Source organism: Dipodomys merriami, unplaced genomic scaffold (assembly GCF_024711535.1).
Source record: "Dipodomys merriami isolate MVZ:Mamm:240054 unplaced genomic scaffold, mDipMer1.0.p SCAF_14, whole genome shotgun sequence".
In the NCBI taxonomy this organism is placed as follows: Eukaryota; Metazoa; Chordata; class Mammalia; order Rodentia; family Heteromyidae; genus Dipodomys; species Dipodomys merriami.
Genome location: NW_027202715.1, coordinates 6,647,164 through 6,666,455, shown reverse-complemented (window position 1 = coordinate 6,666,455; position 19,292 = coordinate 6,647,164). Strand labels below are relative to the sequence as shown.

General features: G+C 54.6%; 1 protein-coding gene across 2 annotated transcripts in view; it reads left to right on the top strand.

Moving 5' to 3' along the window:
• Positions 1-19,046, top strand: part of Dlg5 (discs large MAGUK scaffold protein 5) — a 105,124-nt gene extending 86,078 nt beyond the window's left edge. The window contains exons 15-32 of one of the 2 annotated variants that reach the window (XM_070020693.1): positions 489-1,493; positions 2,511-2,634; positions 3,017-3,161; positions 3,430-3,542; positions 4,105-4,194; positions 4,433-4,583; positions 8,525-8,687; positions 8,802-8,935; positions 9,857-10,003; positions 11,419-11,602; positions 12,165-12,313; positions 13,027-13,197; positions 14,207-14,403; positions 15,152-15,295; positions 15,538-15,665; positions 16,682-16,791; positions 17,278-17,387; positions 18,545-19,046. In XM_070020693.1, the coding sequence (XP_069876794.1) occupies positions 489-1,493; positions 2,511-2,634; positions 3,017-3,161; positions 3,430-3,542; positions 4,105-4,194; positions 4,433-4,583; positions 8,525-8,687; positions 8,802-8,935; positions 9,857-10,003; positions 11,419-11,602; positions 12,165-12,313; positions 13,027-13,197; positions 14,207-14,403; positions 15,152-15,295; positions 15,538-15,665; positions 16,682-16,791; positions 17,278-17,387; positions 18,545-18,648 (3,369 nt within the window). In that variant the 3' untranslated portion in view covers positions 18,649-19,046. Of the gene's footprint in view, positions 1-488; positions 1,494-2,510; positions 2,635-3,016; positions 3,162-3,429; positions 3,543-4,104; positions 4,195-4,429; positions 4,584-8,524; positions 8,688-8,801; positions 8,936-9,856; positions 10,004-11,418; positions 11,603-12,164; positions 12,314-13,026; positions 13,198-14,206; positions 14,404-15,151; positions 15,296-15,537; positions 15,666-16,681; positions 16,792-17,277; positions 17,388-18,544 lie in introns of both variants that reach the window. The other variant, XM_070020692.1, reaches the window with a different exon arrangement.
• Positions 19,047-19,292: the final 246 nt, after the last annotated feature.

Genomic DNA, 19,292 nt, shown 5'->3' with positions numbered 1-19,292 from the left:
ACCATTACAGTATTATAAAGGATGGTTTGCCGCTGTAAAAAAAAAAAATTCCCTGTGCTATGCCCATTTATTCCCATCTCTCCTAAGCTCCCTATTCCCCCCACCCCATCATTTTTCTGCTTGCCTTTCCCAGAGTGCTATGTGGTGGGAGCTCCTCAGTATATAGGCTCCTCAGATAACTACTTAGTCACCTGCATTTAGGGTCATCCTCCTCGTATCTCTGTGGCTTGGTAGCTCACCTCTGTTTAGCTCTGGTTAGTATTCTGTGGCCTGGATGTGACACGAGGATTGACCGAATGCTTAGTGCAGGTAGTGCGGATAGTAGTGAAAGTCAGAAGTATTTCATAGCTGTCTTGTGAATTTCAAAGCAGCCAGATGCCACATGCATGTGTGTGCTTGTCCACTGCTCCACTGTGGGGGTGGCGTTCAGCTCCTGGTCCTACATCTCACCTTCTTTTTCTTACCTCTCTGCCACCCCTGCTCCTCAGGTGTTCCCTCAGAGCTCCTCATGGAGTGGCCAGAACATCTTCGAAAACACCAAGGACTCTGACAAGTTGTTGGGTTTCCGAGCCCATGGGCCCGAGGTCCAGGTACACAACAAGCGGAACTTGGTGCAGCACAATAACTCCACACAGACGGACATCTTCTACTTGGACCAGCTGGAGGACCGCAAGGACTTGGGCCTGTCTGGAGGCAGCAGCTCCTTTCTGCACAAGCCTTTCCCCATCTCCCCTCAGGCCTGTCCCAGCACTTCCGAGCGGAGCCTGAGCTCCTTCCGCTCCGATGCCTCAGGGGAGCGTCCCTATGGGCTGGCAGACATTCGGAGCCGGCGGCCGCTGCTGCCCTTCGAGACTGACGTGGGCCCTTGTGGGGCAGTGGAGCCCCCCCTGGACAAGGTTGACCCTGAGGGCTCCAATAGCGGTGGGACCTGGCCTAAGGCCGTGCTCAGCTCCACAGCAGGGCCAGAAAAGCTGTCCGTCTACAAAAAGCCAAAGCAAAGAAAGTCTATCTTCGACCCAAACACTTTCAAACGTCCCCAGACACCCCCCAAAATAGACTACCTGCTCCCAGGCCCTGGGCCGGCTCATTCCCCCCAGCCCTCAAAGAGGGTGGGTTCTCTTACGCCCCCCAAACCACCCAGGAGGAGTGACTCCATCAAGTTCCAGCACAGACTGGAAACTAGTTCCGAGTCAGAGGCCACTTTGGTGGGCAGCTCCCCGTCTACCAGCCCCCCGAGCGCCCCACCTCCCGACATGGATCCTGGGGAGCCCATGCATGCTTCACCCCCTCGCAAGGCCAGGGTGCGCATCGCCTCCAGCTACTACCACGAAGGAGATGGGGACCCATTCTGCCTGCCCGCCAAGAAGTCCTGTGAGGAGGACCTTACTTCCCAGAAGGCAGAGGAGCTGGGGCAGAAGCGCCGCCGCCCAAAGTCGGCTCCCAGTTTTTGGCCCAAGCTTGCTCCGGTAGTGATTCCTGCTCAGTGCCTGGAGGTAGAGTTGAGCCTGAGGTGGGAGGAGATGGCCATGGGGATGCTACAAAAAGGAGCTCTGTACCCATGAGTTAGGCTGGTGCCTGGCATGGACTGGGGAGCGGTTGGGGTATGAAGGGATACCAGCAGGAAGTATCCCCCCGCACTGGGAGGTGGGACATGAGTGTGGGGGGTGAATGGGAGTAGAAGTGTGGCATCATAGAGAACATGTTCTTGGGCTTGGCATTTGCGTTGCCTGTTCAACAAGAAGCTTTTGGACTTGTACAACAGAGCCAGGTGAATGGCCTTGCCCTGTAGAGTTTGGAGGGATGCGTGGCTCACAGGAGACTGTTAGCTGGCAGCCCCTGATTGTGTGTGCTGTAGTTTGCACAAGGGGCGGTGGAGGGTTGACACCCTCCCAGACACCAGTCCAGCCGCACTCACACCCACTACAATCTGTGCTGTTGAGCTGTGTCCTGAGGCACACATCCTTCTTATCTACTCAGAGTTTATTTGAAGGAAGGGTAGCTGTCTTTTTTTTTTTTGGTTCAGAGACTTGAACTCAGAACCTGGGTGCTGTCCTTCAGCTTTTTCAATCAAGAGTGCTCTTATCATTTTGAGTCATACCTCCATTTTCACCTGGTACTCTGCCATTTGAGCCATATCTCCTTTTTCATCTGGTGTTCTAACATTTGAGCCACACCTCCTTTTTCTACCTGGTACTCTTAACATTTGAGCCCTACCTCCATTTCTGGCTTTGTGGTGGCTAATTGGAGATAAGAGTCTCACTGACTTTCCTGTCTGGGCTGGCTTTGAATTGGGATCCTGAGGCCTCAACCTCTTGAGTAAATAAGATTGTGAACCACTGGCACCCAGCTTGTGGTTATCTTCTGAAGGATTTGTAAAGGAAGCCTTTCCCTCCCAGTTGTGTAAGCCAACACCTCCTGAGCCTGAGGAGTCAGAGTCTGTGCATCTTGGCGGACCTTGGGCAGAATATTTCACTGTGCCCAGCAAATACCCCTTGTCTTTGTTTCTACAGGAACAGAAGTGCAGCCCGGCCAGTGGTGAGCTCTCCCCGGAGGCCCAGGAGTGGTCCCCATACTCACCAGGGCATCCTGGTCGGCATAACAATCCCCCACTCTACCCCAACAGGCCATCCGTGGGTGAGTTGGCAAGATCAGGACTGGGAACAGGGTTGGCATGGACTCATAAGGCTGCACAGGCCCCATCGAAGAGGAGCCTGCTGTGGCTCTCAGCCCTAGGCCTAGGGGACCTGGAGTTGCTTCCCTGTCTGCTTCCATATCATGTGCTCTCTTTCCATTGCCGCTGCAGTGATAGGAACTCTGTAAGGCTTTTTTGTTTTTTACTTTTTAATACATGGGGAAAGGCCAAAGCCACAAAGCCAACCAGTGGTTAAAACTCTTCTCTTACAACCTTTTTCCTACAAGCCTGTGGCTATGAGCCTGCTAGATGAAAGAGAGTTTGCTCCAGTCCAGGGCTGTGTGGTTGCTTTGGGGCAGTCCTGCTTACCCTGCCCATTTCTAGGCACTGTTCCTCGGAGCATGACCCCCAGCACCACCGTGAACTCCATCCTGAGAAACCCCATCTACACTGTGCGCAGCCACAGGGTTGGCCCCTGCAGCTCCCCGCCCGTACCTCGTGACGCTGGCCCCCAGGGCTTGCCTACCAGGTATGCACACGCACCTGTATTTCCCTGAGCCCCAGCTGTCCTGCCGTTAGAGTGAGGCCTTACTGGCTGCCCTGTGTATATATCCCTTTGACTGCCTGAAGGCCGCTGTTAGGTCCCACTTGTGAGAAGTGGCTGGGGGCAGTCTGCAGTCTCCATCCAGGAAGGAGTGGCTTCTGGTCCTCCCCTCGGGCTCAGGGAGGCCCAGGCAGCGACCGTGTCTGGCCCTGAGCTTTCTCCCCAACCCTTCACCTCTCTGGTTCTCTTGCAGTGTCCAGCACCAGGGACGCCTGAGTCTAGACCTGAGCCACAGGGCCTGTGGTGACTATTCTGAGATGAGAGCCTCCCACGGTTCCAACTCCCTGCCCTCCAGTGCCCGCCTTGGTAACTGCCACTCAGGCCTCCCCACCCTATGGGCTTCCTGCATGGGCTCTGCTCCCTCCTGGGCCAACCTCGGCTCCTTCCTTGGGAGGGAGGACTTCCTGGTCTCATGCCTATGGTGCTCTGAGAACCGCTGCCCTCCACCTGTAGCTTTTATTAGTGGAGAGAGCCCTGCCCCTGTCCCTGGCTTATTGGCCATTCTTGGTGTTTATATAGCCATTTCCTCAGGAAAAATATAACTCAGAGGAGAGGCTCTTGTGACTGGAGAGGTACCCAGCTTTGGGGCTGAGGAGAGAAGACAGTATCTGCCCACATCACCTTGGTTCCATTTGCGTCCCAGGCTTTCAGTGTGTTGAGGGGTGGTAGGACTCCTGAAGCAATCTGTTTTCTCAGTATGTCCTAACCCTAGGAGGCAGGCATCTATTTTTTCTTTTACATTACAGGTCCCACGGGGATGTGTGACAGTTTGAGCCTGTCACTCTTCTGTCTGCTATATGATTGTATGCTGTTAGGGCTGGTGTGTTTCATCATGAGGTCTGAAGCTTTCTTTGTCTCCCTGCAATAGGGTCTTCTAGTAACTTGCAGTTCAAGGCAGAGCGCATTAAGATCCCATTAACACCGAGATACCCCCGGTCTGTCATGGGCTCTGACAGAGGTAAGCAGTGGACATGGCCTCTGGTGCTTGGCCTGCCATCCTGCCTGTCCTCTTGTGGAACCTCTGGGTAGAGCTGATCTGGTTTGCTGATCATCTCAGCCAGTCAGTCAAGGCTTGCTGAGCTCTGCCTTAGGCCTGGTACTGTGAGGCTGTGAGGCTGTGAGGCAGTCTGAACCCAGGCCCTGTGATTCTGTGTCTGGACAGCAGAACATGACCGTGTTCCATCTTCTCTCAGCAGGCTCACTGTCACATTCTGAGTGCAGCACCCCTCCTCGGTCACCCCTGAGTGTTGACACCCTGTCCTCTTGTAGCCAGCCCCAGACCTCAGCTTCCACATTGCCCCGGATTGCCGTTAACCCTGCGTCCCTTGGGGAACGGAGAAAAGACAGGTGAGTGGTGTGTGTGTGTGTGTGTGTGTGTGTGTGTGTGTGTGTGTGTGTGTGTGTGTGTGTGTGTGTGTGTGTGTGTGTGTGGTGTGTGGTGTGTGGTGTGTGGTGTGTGTGTGCGTGGTGTGTGTGTGTGTGTTGTGTGTGAGGGGGGATTGGGGGACGGCATCTATGGCCAGGACTAAAGCTCAGGCTTAGGATAGGAGGAGCCTAGAGGGACCCAGCCACCCTCATTTGGGTCACCCAGTAGCCAGTGGCATCCTGCTCAGCATGTCATTTGGATGTCACTGTGGCACTTGGTACAGGGGCTTCGTCCCAGCAGAGAGGCAGGGCATGTGTCGATGCAGGGATGGAAGGGATAGGTTCCTTCCACTGAGGCATGACAAGGAGTGATTCTGGAGATGACCTGGTGGTGACAGGAATGTCAGAGTACCATCTACTATTTCCTAGGTCCATGTTTAGCATTTCACACATCTTAAGTTATGAACGCATCATAATTGCTCTGATGTATTAGCCCTGTTGGACAGATGAAGAAATTAGGTGATCTGTGTGGTCATGGAGTTTAGCAACTGTCCTGACTTGACTAGAGCCAAGGCTCCTCCTTACCCTATACTTTCTCGTCCCAGATCTATTGGCTCTATCTCTAGGTTCTTCTGTCTTGCTCACCCAAGGCTTTTTATTGTAAGGTGCAGCATACACAAAGAGAAGCTAAGGGCACAGCTTAGCTATTCATTGGTTTAGTTTTTTAAGTGTGGGTCGTTTCAGAACATGGCTGAAGGTTTTCTTCCAGTAGGGCGACCAGTGGCCTCCTCTGTGGTCCCTTTCCTTGCATTACCCTCACCCCGTTCTTTTTTTTTTTTTTGGTCATGGGGCTGGAACTCTGGGCTTGGGCGTTGTCCCTCAGCTCTTCAGCTCAAGGCTAGCGCTCTACCACTTGAGCCACAGCACCACTTCCAGTTTTCTGGTGATTTATTGGAGATTAGTGTCTCACAGACTTTCCTGCCTGGACTGGCTTTGAACCATAATCCTCAGATCTCAGCCTCCTGAGTAGCTAGGATTATAGGCATGAGCCACCAACACCCAGCCCTCTCTCTGTTCTAAATGGAGCTTTTCTAGATCCATTTACAATCTAGCAAGTAGAGCAGCAGGAGTTGGGGAAAACATTGTAGCTAGATCGTATTTGACTGGAGGATCTTAACTTATGAGAACATGGTCTCAGCAGGTATTCACCTAAGAGACCAAAGGGAGCAGAAGGTACCTAAACTCCAGGCTGAGCCTGGGCCATCAGACTTTACCCTGGTAACACACGTGGGTGCACATAGGGGTGGGCTTTCTTGAGTGAAGGGGAGCACCCTTCTTTGCCTCCCCTCCATGTACAAAGCTGGGAACTGCACCAGGAGAGGAGAACTATGAGTGATTCCTGACTCCCAGTGCTATGACACAGTTAGATATGGGTTTAACCTCTGTGGCCCGAGCAGCAGCTTACTTACTGATTGAAAGTCATACCTTTGTTTTGTTCTTGTTTTTTTGTTGTTGTTGTTGTTGTTGTTGTTCTGGTCCTGGAGTGTGAACTCAGGGCGCTGGCATTGTCCCTGAGCAGTGTTTGAGATCAAAGCTAGCGCTCTACCACTTCTGGTTTTGGGGGGGTTTTTTTTGTTTTTGTTTTTTTTTTTGGTGGTGGTTAATTGGAGATAAGAGTCTCAAAGACTTTGCTGCCCGGCTGGCTTTGAACCACGAGCCTTTGATTTCAGCCTCTGAGTAGCTAGGATTACAGGTGTGAGCCATTGATGCTTGGTGAGGGTATTACCTTTTTGTCCTGATTCAGAAGTTGGAAGAAGAAAAAAGTTATAGAACCAGACAGACATTCAGTTGCTATTCACCCCCCCCCCCCACACACACATACATTTGTGTGGTATGTATGGGACTGACGAGGGGCAAGGCACTGTCTCTCAGCTTTTCACTCAAGGCTGACACTCTACCATATCACTTGAGCCACAGCTGTACTTCCAGCTTTTTGCTGGAAGGTCTCACACACTTTCCTGCCTGGACTGGAAAGTCCTCAGATCTCAGCCTCCTGAGTATCTAGGATTACAGGAGTGAGCCACCAACACTTAGTTTTAAAAATATATATATTTAATGCTTGTTTTATTTATATTATTTTACACACATAATTACATCCTCTTTAATTAACATCTTTTCGGTGCCTTGTGATTTGTAAGTATAACTATCATAAACCTGTTTTAAAAGCACATTATTCCAAGAAAACTTAGTGCAAAATATCAGACATATAAACTATCCTGAGGATTCACAAGTAACGACTGTTGCCGACCACCTCACTGAGAGACGTGAGTTGTGCATTCTCGGTCTGTCCTCTGTGGAGATCTACGTGTGAGTGCACACGTCACGTACCTGTGTGCACAGCTTACTGAACATGGAATTACCTGTGGTCCACCGTGTCTTGCCAGGTCAGGAAGCTGTGATGTATAGTAATTCAGGCAGCTTCCTGGCTTCTGTGTGCCTGTCACGTTGTCTTTCTTGCCTATTCCTGTGTTGAGATAAACCTGTTAGGTGGAGATAAAGCTAACCAAAGGGCCGTCTGTGTGTGTGTGTGTGAAGGAGGAGGAATGGCACACCAAACCCAGCTCAACCCCACCTGCAGGTGGCTGCGAGGGAGTGGCTTCGTCCTCCCTGGCCTGTGCCCTGCTCCATCATTTCAGGTTGGAGTGTGAGGATGGCACTAAGGGGGGGGGGGAAGCTTGGTAAGGGTTCTTGCCGCTTGGAATCACTTGATGCCCTCTCACGTAGTCGAGTGACTATGGGTGTGCGGAACTGGTGAGTTTGGGAAGTAAGGATAACTTGGGAGGATGGTGAGAGCAAAGACAATTAAAAAAAAAGAATTTTAGTCTGCTGTTCCAAAACTGCAGGGACCCAAACTGGCCTGCTGAGCTGTGGACTGCTCTGCCTCTTGACAGCAAGGGTGCCTGCCTCTGGCTCCTCACCATATGGGCAAGAAAGACCCAAGAAATGAACACCAGACTGGTTCCCTCCTGTGGCCTAGACTTTGTCCTCTATGGCCTGGAGGAAACCCAGGGCTGTGATGCTTCAGCCCTGGGCTAGGGCTGGGTGTGGTCCCCCGTTTTTTTTCTGTGTGCATGTTGCAGGTGGATGGATTGTCTTCCTTCTCTGAGCTCACTTCTCTTTGACCTTTGTCCATCCAGGTGTTTCTTCCACCACAGATCTCTTCTGAGGCTGCCCGTGGCCGCCAGGCCCAGGTCTTCCTCGCTGAGGAGTCTGAGGTTGGCCTGACATGAGGCTCCCATGTGCCCCTACCCCTCGTGCCCTGGGGCCTGGTGGATGGCTCCTTGGGAAGCGAGTGCATGGTCACAGCCTTGCTCAGAGCCTCCTTGCTCCTCTTTTTCTCATGGCTTGGATTTGCAGCCGCTTAATTTTCATGATCAGTTCACATCACCCTATGTAGCCAGGAAACATGAAAACAGATGGTTTCTCCTCCACTTTTCTAGAGCGAGTGTCATTCTAGAAGCCATTTCTGGTCTCCCAGAGGGTGTCTTGAGACTTGCCCTCCCCTGGGGGTTTATAAATTGCATGTCCCGAGTACACTCCTTTCAACAACTCAAATGTTGTATTGTCCCTGTGTCAGTGTGGTGTTCTGTTGGACTGTTGTCTGTTTCTGAGGCTGGGTGTTTCCATGTTCATTTGGGTGTGCTGTGTATATATTGCATGACATTTCAAGAACATACATGTTTGTCCATACAGAGGCCGAGTCATCATGTCCCCACCTAGCTGCGTCACGGCAGGAGCCCCGGGCGCTGAACCCTCCCTGCACGCATGACTGCACGTCCTGTCTCATGCTCCTCATGCTTTTCCTTTGGGTCTGAGTCCCCCCCCCAAAAAAAAAAAAAAAAAACCTTTGTCTTTTTTCCAAGGCCTTACGTGGAAGAACCACGCCACGTGAAGGTGCAGAAGGGCTCAGAGCCCCTGGGCATCTCCATTGTGAGTGGAGAGAAGGGTGGCATCTATGTCTCCAAAGTGACCGTGGGGAGTATCGCCCACCAGGCTGGCCTTGAGTATGGGGACCAGTTGCTCGAGGTAAGAGGGCATGGCCCCCTTTTCTCTTTTCCTGTCCTTCTCCTCTGAAAAAGCATTGTTTCCAGGCCTCAGCCCCTGGCCCATCATAGAACCTACCCTGGGTGTCTCCCCCAGTTCAATGGCATAAACCTGCGGAGCGCCACTGAGCAGCAGGCCCGGCTCATCATTGGGCAGCAGTGCGATACCATCACCATACTGGCCCAGTACAACCCACAGATGCACCAGCTCAGCAGCCACTCTCGCTCCAGGTGAAGCCTCCCCCAAGGGCCCCTGGTCTGGCATGGAAAAGGTGGTTGTGGCAGGTATACTGTTCACAAGGGGGCGTCCGGTCCTTTCTGACTTGTGGTAGGTATGGGGGCGGGAAAGAGGATCTGACAGCTACAAGTTCTGGGGATTCTGTTACTGGTAAAGGGAGGTGAGTAGCCTAGGACTTTGGAGAACGGCTGTCTATGCAGAACATGTCACAATAGAGGCCTTGTGATAGTCAAGAGCAGAAGCATTTGGGGACAAGCTGCTGCTGCTTTTTTTTTGGTCTGGGTGTGTAGTTCCTGAGCTTTTTTTTCGTTTCTTTTTTTTCTTTTTTTTTTTTTGCTCCCAAGCTAGTGTTCTACTACTTGAGCCACAGTGGTACTTCCAGCTTTTTTGGTAGTTAATTGGAGATAAAGAGTTTCATGGACATTTCTGCCCAGATTGGGTTTGAACCGTGATCCTCAGCTCTCAGCCTCCTGAGCGGCGAGGGTTACAGGTGTGAGTCACCAGCACCCAGCTCAGCGATAAGATTCTTGTTCAGCGGTTGCTTGTCTTTCCACAAGCAAATGCTGGCCACCTGCCTGTATTCATCCTTGTGCTCAGAGTCACAGGGCAGATGACAGGAGGAGCTCTGCACAGCTGTACCACATGGCTCAGCAGGGGAGACAGATGCCGAGGCAGAGGACAGGGACAGTGGCTTCAAGTGGCCCCTAGGCTGGACACCTTTGGAGAGGAGCTCTGAGTTGAGGTCTGACAGATCCTGGGGGCCAGGTGACATGAGCCCCTAGCGTGTGTGCCTTGGCTCAGAGCACAGAGCAGTCTGACCTGTTAGCCACTCACAGGCCAAATCTGGCTGCCACTGTAGATGTAGTGGCTCAGGGTAGCCGTGTGCACGTTCTGACTTCGGTCCTCCGTCCTAGCTCCCACCTGGACCCTGCTGGTGTCCACTCTACTCTTCAGGGCAGCGGTGCCACCACCCCAGAGCACCCCTCAGTCATTGACCCACTGATGGAGCAGGACGAAGGCCCTGGCACCCCTCCAGCCAAGCAGAGCACTTCCAGCTCTAGGTGAGCAGATACAGGCGGTAGGAGCCCAGGTAGTCTTCTGCCTTTGTGGGGCTGAGCCACCTCAGAGGGGCGTGGGCACTGGGCACCCACCACATACGGGTCCTGAAAGATCTGGGGTGGGAGACAGACGTGTTCGTCCCGTTGTTTCTCCTTCTCTTGCCTCTTCCCTTCCTCTCTCATTTCCTCATGACTCCTTTGTTATGTTCCTTCTTCAGTATCTCCTGTTGTTGCTTGCTTGTTTTCTGATTCAGTCTCCAGACACCATCCCACAGTCATTTCCATCTAAGCCCTGGGGGTTCTGGCTGGTGAGCATCACTGCTGTCCTCAGGGAGGTGCCAGGCTAGGGCCTGCCCGTGTGTGGCCAGTCATATGATCAGGGGTCTGCCAGAGCCATCCGGAGGTGCAAAGACTCTTGAGACAACTAGGTGCAAATGTCACGAGCAGGCCCTGCAGAGAAGCCGGGCGGGGGGAGCAGCATCAGGGCTGGACAGGTGCTCTTGAGAACGGCACATCCATCAGCCTGGCTAGGGACCAGCAGAGGGCCACCTAGGCTAGGGTGCAAGACTGTCGCTCCTCAGTCCTGCAGGAGCCACTTTAGCAAAGCCCCAGCGTCACCCAGGAGGAAGTGGTTTGGTACTGCCCATCAGTACCCTGCCATGCGGGAACCTACTAGCCACCAGATTTTTACCTCAGGCAGGCTCCCCCCCACCCCCGCCCCCCCACCCAGGAGGCTTCCGCTGTCCTACCTCCTTTACTTCCCTCACCAAAGTTCTTGATGGCAAAGATCCTGCCTGAGTTGGCTTGGGGAGCTGCTGTGCGGGGGACAGAACGGAGGCAGACAAAGCCAGGCGCTGGTGGCTCACGCCTGTAATCCTAGCTACTCAGGAGGCTGAGATCTGAGGATCGTGGTTCAAAGCCAGCCCGGGCAGGAGAGACTGTGAGACTCCTATCTCCAATAAACCACCAGAAAACCGGAAGTGGCGCTGTAGCTCAAGCGGTAGAGCGCTCGCCTTGAGCTGAAGAGCTGAGGGACAGCACCCAGGCCCAGAGTTCAAGCCCTACGACCAACAAAAAAAAAAGAACTGAGGCAGACATGCACGGTCCAGGTGGGAGGGATGCCTCCTCAGGCATTGGAAGGATGTGGGGAGAGGAAGCAGGACCATTGGCTTCAGCTCTGCCCTTTACTGGCTTTGTGGCCTCTGGCCTTGTCTCCCCCCCCCCCCCCCCCCCCGCATGCTGCCTCTCTGCCTCTTGTCCTGTCAATGTGTCAGTGAGACCTAAGCCGCAGGGTAAGCCTACCTCTCAGCCCCCTGGGGTTCTCAGGCTGGTAAAGCACACAGAGGCGCTCAGGGTGCCAGCCATTGCTTTGTCTCTTCACACGTGCCTTCTTCCCTCTGCGTGATCCTTCCTCAAAGGATGTTGGGAGATGCCAGCAAGAAGACGGCGGAGCCCCGAGTTGTCTCCCTCAAGAAGTCCCCACTGGAGCTTGGAGTGCACGTGTGTGGCGGGAACTTGCGCGGGGTGTTTGTGGCCGAGGTGGAGGATGACAGTGCTGCCCGAGGACCCGATGGCCTTGTGCCGGGAGACCTCATCCTCGAGGTAAGTCTGCTGCTTGGAAGGCCAGGCCCCGTCTGCCCTCTTGCTTTGCCTCGTCGTCGTCGTCATCATCATCGTTGTCTGGTTGACCCGTAAGTGTTGATGACTTGTCTTTGTAAATCTGCAAGGTTACCCGGTCCCTCTGGAGGGGCCACTGGGCAGCGAGCAGGCCGCCATGGCACACTGAGGGCTCAGTCTCAGCTTGGGTCTTGGCCAGCCAGAAGGAAGTGTGCATTATCGAGAGCAGCAGGCCCTGGAGCTGGTGGGAGGGTGCCCTCTCCATCTCAGTGAGGAGATGGCACAGAGGTAGCACAGGTGCTGTTTTAAAAGCAGGAGGCAGGGCCCCTAACCTGCTGGGGGCCCAGTGGAGGTGGAGCAGAGGCTCAGCAGGGGACCCAGAGGCCAGGAAACATGCACAGGGCTGGGGTGCTGGGGAGACCAACAAGGATCCAAGCCTTTTCTGTTGGGGTTGGGGAGGGTAGGCAGAGTCAGATCTGGGGATGTGGACTCTGCCTTGATGCCCAAACTGGCCAATTCTCATCCTGGCCCCCCTGTCCTCGGTCAGTATGGCAACCAGGAGGTACGGAATAAGACTGTGGAGGAGGTGTATGTGGAGATGCTGAAGCCCAAAGATGGCGTCCGCCTGAAGGTGCAGTACCGCCCTGAGGAATTCGCCAGGATCAAGGGCCTCCCTGGAGACAGCTTCTACATCAGGTGCCAGTAGAGGGGATCTGGGGCCAGGGGAGGGCCGCTGCTGTGGATGGTTCTGGTGACTGGATCCTCTGTGTTCCTTTGCCTCCAAGGCTGGGCCAGCATCCACATTACTCATGTCTGAGGTGAGGTGCTTTTGACTTAGGAATATCCTGAGGGACATCCTTAGGGGACCACACGGACTCCCTCTCTGGGGTTTAGGGCTGTGGAGTTGTCATCTCCATTTACCAGTGTCTTCAGAGTTCTCTGCGGTGGATGTGGATTTCAGTTGCCTACTGTGCCTCTAAGTATCAGGAGACCCCGGCACATGCAGACAACATCAGGCATCCTCTAGAGTGGGCGTGGAGCGGCCCCGATGCTCCCTGAGGTGGCTTTGCGACAGCAGAACGGATGGGAGCAGCGATAGGGGTGGGCGTCAATGTTTCCATCTTAGGGTGGCCCGCCTGTCACAGGGTCTGGGGGCCTTCGCTTCTGTGCATGGGAAAGGCTCATTTGGAGTGAGCCCACAGTGTTAGGGAAGGAACTGGAATGCCTGTGTCTTATTCAGTAAAGCATGGGACTCCCTCTTTTAAAAACCATCCAAAGGATGGAGATCTTGTGTTGGTCACTGGGGACAGCCTGGAACCTGGTGGCAGACCTAGCAGCCTGTCTGCCTAAGGCTGTTTCCTCGGCAGCCTGTGCCCTCCTGATAGAATGCCCTCTGTCCCATGGTCCAGGGCCCTGTATGACCGGCTGGCAGAGGTGGAGCCTGAGCTGAGTTTTAAGAAAGATGACATCCTCTATGTGGATGACACCTTGCCCCAGGGCACGTTTGGGTCCTGGATGGCTTGGCAGCTGGATGAAAATGCCCAGAAGATCCAGCGCGGACAGATTCCCAGCAAATATGTGTAAGTGTTCTGCCTTTCGGAGGTGGGCGAGGCCGAGCCTGTCTGCTGGGGAACTCTCTGTTGCTCACTCAACTTCAGGGTTGTACCTGTTGCTAAAATCAGTTGTCTAGGAGCTAGGCTGAAGTGATGTGTAGAAGCCTGGGAGCAAGTAGGAGTATGACTTATTTTTTCCAACAGAGCTGAAGCTCTAGACCGTACACACGCCCCATGTACAATTCAGTGGTCTTTAGTATATTTATGGATATGTCAATTTCTGAGGCATTTCACTGCCTCCAAGAGAAACTCCACACCCATTAGTGATTAGTCTATGTCAGTCTGTTTCCTTTTGCTATAACAAAGTACCGGAAGCAAGGAAATATACAAAGAAAACAAGTTTATTTAACTTTTACTTCTGGGTGCTGAGGGTGCATTATCGGGGCCCCATCTCATTGGCCTCTGGCAGGCCTCCTGGGCTGTCAACGTTATGGTGGGACACAGAAGGAGCCTGGGGTTGGTGATGTAGTTTTTGGTAGAGCGTTAGCCAATGAGCAAAAGCATCAGGTACTAAGTTCGAATCCCAGTCTCGGACCTAAAAAAAAAAAGCAGGGAGTGGGGAGCCAACCTTGTGCAGACAGGAGAGGACACTGGGCTGGAGAGGAAAAGGACACTCAAGTTTGCTCTTTCTATAGCAACCTACTCCTACGGGAACTGGGGCCCCATGAGGACTGTGTTAGACTCTTCCAAGGGCAGGGCCTGTAGTGACCTCACCGTCTTCCACAGGGTACTTAAAGCTTTCAGCCCCACATTGCCATAAAGGGGACTAAACTTTCAGCATCCAGCCTCTGGGGGACGCACTGACACCATAGCACACCCCTAGCCTGGCCCCGGTGGGCGCCCCTCCCCCCACGCCCTGTGGCTGCCTGCTGCCCTGCCACCATTAGTTCCAGGAGGCTTGAAGGGATCACAGAGGCCTGTGTTCCCTTCCTGTGTCTGCCTGGTGCTCCCCAGCACTGACATGTCCCGACCGCAGGATGGACCAGGAGTTCTCCAGGAGGCTCAGCATGTCTGAGGTGAAGGACGACAACGGCGCTGCCAAGACGCTGTCGGCGGCCGCTCGCCGGTCCTTCTTCCGCAGGAAGCACAAGCACAAGCGCAGCGGGTCTAAAGACGGGAAGGACCTCCTGGCCCTGGACACCTTTTCTAATGACTCCCTTCCGCTCTTTGAAGGCAAGTGGCGGCGGAGCTTGTGTTGCTGTGGGATCCCGGGTTGGGGGTGCCGAGGCGTCACCGGGGGCTGAAGGATGTCACGTTTCACTGGGCATTTGCCCACAAATCTGGAGGCGGGCCCTGAGAGACTTGACTTCTCTGCCATGTCCCTGTCTCAGCTGGCGGGTGCTCTAGGCGGGGCTTCATCTGAGGACCCAGGTTCCTAATGTTTTAAGACTCTGCCATCTCCTGAGGGTCGCTCCCATCTCCATGGCTCACAGCCAGCACCACTCAAATTCTGCCTCCTGGGTTAGGGGCCAAGGAAAGGATAAAAGTCTCTCCTGTTACCTCCTGGGCAGGCCTGGGCTACACGAGTATGCCTACCTGCAGGGGAAGCTATGGCACCTGAGGTTACATCCCTAGTAAGCAGAGGAGAAGGAGATGGGGCTGGATTGCAATGGGCGTAAGACACCTGAGGGAGGATTGAAGCCGAAGAAAGTGTATGATGACGAGCCTGTATCAGTTGGCTGCCGTGTCTGCAGGGGCAGGCTAAGCCTGCACCTGACTCCATGACTGATGGTGCCCACGGGTGCCTGCCACTTGGGACTTCATTGCTAAAGCCAGGGAGGTCCCAGGAAGGGTCTGGAGCTGCTCATTCTCTTGGCTCTGATTTGTGGCGTGAAAAGGGTGAGCAAGCTCAGGGAGCACAGGTGCCCGGGCCTGCTGCTGCCCAGGCTGAGCCCAGGACACATGTGTCTTTGCCTCTCAGACTCGGTGAGCCTGGCCTATCAGCGGGTCCAGAAGGTAGACTGCACCTCGCTGAGGCCAGTCCTGATTCTGGGGCCATTACTGGATGTGGTGAAGGAGATGCTGGTGAACGAGGCACCTGGCAAGTTCTGCAGATGCCCGCTTGGTAAGGGAGCCCTCTTGTGCCTACTGGACTGTCTCCCTACCTACCTGCCTCCCTGCTCATGGACACTGGGCCATGAACACAGCATTTCATGGCCCTGTTCACTTGGGACAGAGACATTTGAGGTCTCCAGCTCTCTCTGGGAGAGAAGACAGTGTGGACCCCACACGGCCAAGTCCCTCTCCTCCCTGCTCCGTCTGGCCTTCACAGGCCCAGGGCCTGACTTTTGCCTCTGTGCCCTGCAGAGGTGATGAAGGCCTCCCAGCAGGCCATAGAGCGGGGTGTCAAGGACTGTCTGTTTGTTGACTACAAGCGGAGGAGCGGCCATTTTGATGTGACCACCGTGGCTTCAATAAAGGAGATCACAGAAAAGGTACCCGTGGCTTTAGCCTGAGACCTAGCTCTCCTCACTGCCACATGTCCCTGCTTTTATAACTAGCACTTGGACCACCCTCCCTCCTCCCCCCTCCCCTGCCCCGTGGGCATGGGACCTACCTACACCTCGTGGTACCTGCTGCCTCTCCCTGCTGAGGGCATCTGAAGAGAGCTTTGGCCCTCAAGGGCAATCTGGGACAAGTCCCTGAGAGTGTGCTGAACTCATGGGCACCGTTCGTGAGGACAGGACCCCCCCCCCACACACACACACCTCTGTAAGGACTGATGGTGTCTTGTGATACCTTCGATGGCAGGAAGGAGCAGCAGCTGCAAGTACACTTGGGAAGCCGCTGCTTGGAAAGCCAAGGAGCTGGCCTTCCCTCAGGCCCTGGCCCTAGGCTGCTTGTTTGCCTCTTTGGGCTTAAGTTTTCTTCTCTGTTAGACCAAAGTGTTGGTTGTCATAGTGGCAGGTACTTATTATGCGGCTGAAGTGGATGAACTCCCTTCGGTTGGGGAGCCTTCCTCAGGGAAGCTTTTGTGGGTCCAGGACAGTGGTGGGCAGGATGCCCCTGGGGTATGTGTGTGTGTGTGTTTGGTTTGCACTCTGCCTAGTGTGTAATGGAGCCCATGGATGGCATGGCAGTCCTAGTCATGCACATGCTCCCCTCCTCTGCCACGGGCCCCACGCATCCCTAACCAGCTCCTCCATCTGGCAGAATAATGGTCGTGAAGCCAGGTAGGGCTGCGTGGAAGAAGAGGCAGGATGAGATGTGGAGTTGAGGCTGGCTAGACCCCACTCACCGGCTGCCAGCTGTTGGGGCAAATGGCGGTGTGGGAGAGGGCAGGATGCCCTGGAGAAGGCCTCCCCCCTCTTGTTTGTGGGGACCTTTGTGAAGGCGGAGCTGTATGGGACAACAAGGGGGGGTCTCCTTGGTGGCAGAAGAGGGGTTCCCCACAAGGGCTAGTCACCCTCACCTGCTCTCTCCAGTGCTGACTCTGTGCCCTGCTCCCCAGAACCGGCACTGCCTCCTGGACATTGCTCCACACGCCATCGAGCGTCTGCATCATATGCACATCTACCCCATCGTCATCTTCATCCACTATAAGAGCGCCAAGCACATCAAGTAGGTGTCTTGTCCTCTCCAGCGTGGGGTTAGGGTGGGGTGAAGAACGGGAGCACCCATCTTCCCTTCCAGCCTGTACCCAGGGTCAGAGGCAGCATGAACTACCCATGGTGTCACCTTCCCCTGTCTGGGTGTCACTGTAACTCCCAAGCCTGGCCAGCTTTGCCTCTGTAGCTCTCCTCCTGCCTGAGGTCAGCATAGTGATGGGGTGACCTGCTAGGTCCAGCTCGCCCATGCTCACTGAGGCCCCTTTCCTCTTGGCCGTTCTGTGCCTCTGGGTTCCCCATCTTCTCAGAGCACCCCCCACAGAGGGTCTGAGGCTATTGCTTTATGGGGCACACCCAGGGTCTCTGACCACAGCCTAGGCTCGCTCCCTCCCTCCCCCTTTGGAAGGCCCTGGCCGTGGGTGGTCCAAGGAAGGGCAGAGGTGAGGACCTGGGAGGCACCGAGTTCAGCCAGGTCCCCCGCCCTCCGCTGTCCTGACAGGGAGCAGAGAGACCCTGTCTACCTAAGGGACAAGGTGACGCAGAGGCATTCCAAAGAGCAGTTTGAGACAGCTCAGAAGATCGAGCAGGAGTACAGCAGGTACTTCACAGGTAGGTACTCAGGGCCTGGACAGGACGTGGAAGTAGAGCTCCTTGGAGGGGGACAGTGCTGTGCTATGTCCTTTTGTTACAAGTCAACCACCACCCTGAAGTCCCAGGCCACTGTCAGCGTTTCTCTAGGCCACAGGGTTAAGCTCACCAGCACCTTTGGACATCATTTTGACATACATGTGCTGTGGCCCTCTCTCTCAGCAGCACTGGGCAGTGTCCCCCGCTCGACAGAAATCCGCAAGGCCCTCAGGGAGCTAGCAGTGTAGGCGGCCATCTGTCCCCAGCAACCCCCTAGGGCAGGCCACTTGCCGCGGGGTTTACTGAGGGAAAAAAAATTCTCGGCTGAGACACCCTAGAAGTGTGGCTGCAGTGTACCTGCCACGTTTCACCTCTAGGCTTCCAATTTCATGGGTTGACTCAGCCAGGTGTAGGGGCCAGGGCAGTTGCAGAGAGGACGGGCTACAGTTGCAGCCACATCACGGGGAGCACAGCACGTCTGCTTGATCAGATTGCTCCTGTGAGCACCACTTTGCCTTTTCCTTTCTGGCTCACCACTGAAACCAATGGAGAAATGAAATTTAACTGAAGTACACAGAGCACAATCCCTGATTTTAAATTAGACTCAGCAGATGTGGACTTACACACTGCCCCGTCTCCGGAGCAGTTTCTAAGTGCTTGCTGCCACCTTGTGACCCTGTCTCCTTTATGGGGGTCACACCCAGAGTGGCATGGCCTGGTGTCCTCCCCTGTGGGTGTCAGTGCTCACCTTTGCTCCGCTGGCCCCTGGGCTGACGACTCCCCCCTTCCTTAGATCCCTCCTGGCGTGGGATCATATTGCGGGACCTGCTGCCTTTACCGCGTGCTCACACACCACTGTCTTGCCTGCTGCCCCATCCTTGGTCCTTGCCATGTGCCGAGGCCCAGCCCCCGCCAAAGTATCATCCTGATGTTGGTGGAGGTTTCTCCAGGGGGCAGTTTTCCTCTACTTGCTTTGCCCCATTTCCCAGGGAGGGAAGAGAGCTAGCTGGGTGGGGCAGAGATGCCACATGGTTTGCAGATAGGCAAGTGCTAGAGCACAACCCAAGGGTCTTTACTGGGAACCTTTACATGGAACTAAGTGGTCCATGTGTGTCTGTGGCGGGGGGGCTCTTCTGCAGGAGTCGTCCAGGGAGGGGCCCTGTCCAGCATCTGCGCCCAGATCTTGGCAATGGTCAGCCAAGAACAAAGCAAAGTCCTGTGGATCCCTGCCTGCCCACTCTAGAAGGCCGTGCCAGGAGGCAACTCGGCCAGCCTGATGGTGGGGAGACCTGGCTCCCTCTTCTCCAGTGACTGAAGACAGATGCTTGTCTGTCTACGGATCGGCCAGGAAGGATCCGGAACCAGGACTCCAGAAGCACCTCCCTCACAGATGGAGGGTAGCAGCCACACCACAGGGATTCTGGCCCAGGCCAGCAGGCTGCTCCTCCCAAGAGTGCTTTATACAGACACTTGACACAGGGGTTCAACGCCCACCTTCCTATAGCCAGCCGACCAGAGATGCTGCACAGAGAACCTTCAGATCACAAGTTTACAAGCCTTTTCTAAGTATTTGGTTGTTTATGTTTACTTGAATGGCTCCATGCTGTGGGTGCCCAGCCCCTGCCCTGCCCCCACCCCTGCTCATCCCTCTGTTGCTTTTGTTTTGGTTTTGTTCTACAAAATGTCCCTGGAACCTCCTGGGGGGGGAGGGGAGGAGGAAGGGGAGGATGGGGAAGTGGGGGCACCTTACTTCCGGAGGTTCTTGTTCTGTGGCAGACCTCACCTCCTGGAGGGAACATGGTGACTGAAGGTGCTCAGATCGCCCACTGGTGGGGGAGGATCAGTGCCTTGTGGGGCCAACTCACTGTAGCAGCGTTTTCATCCCAT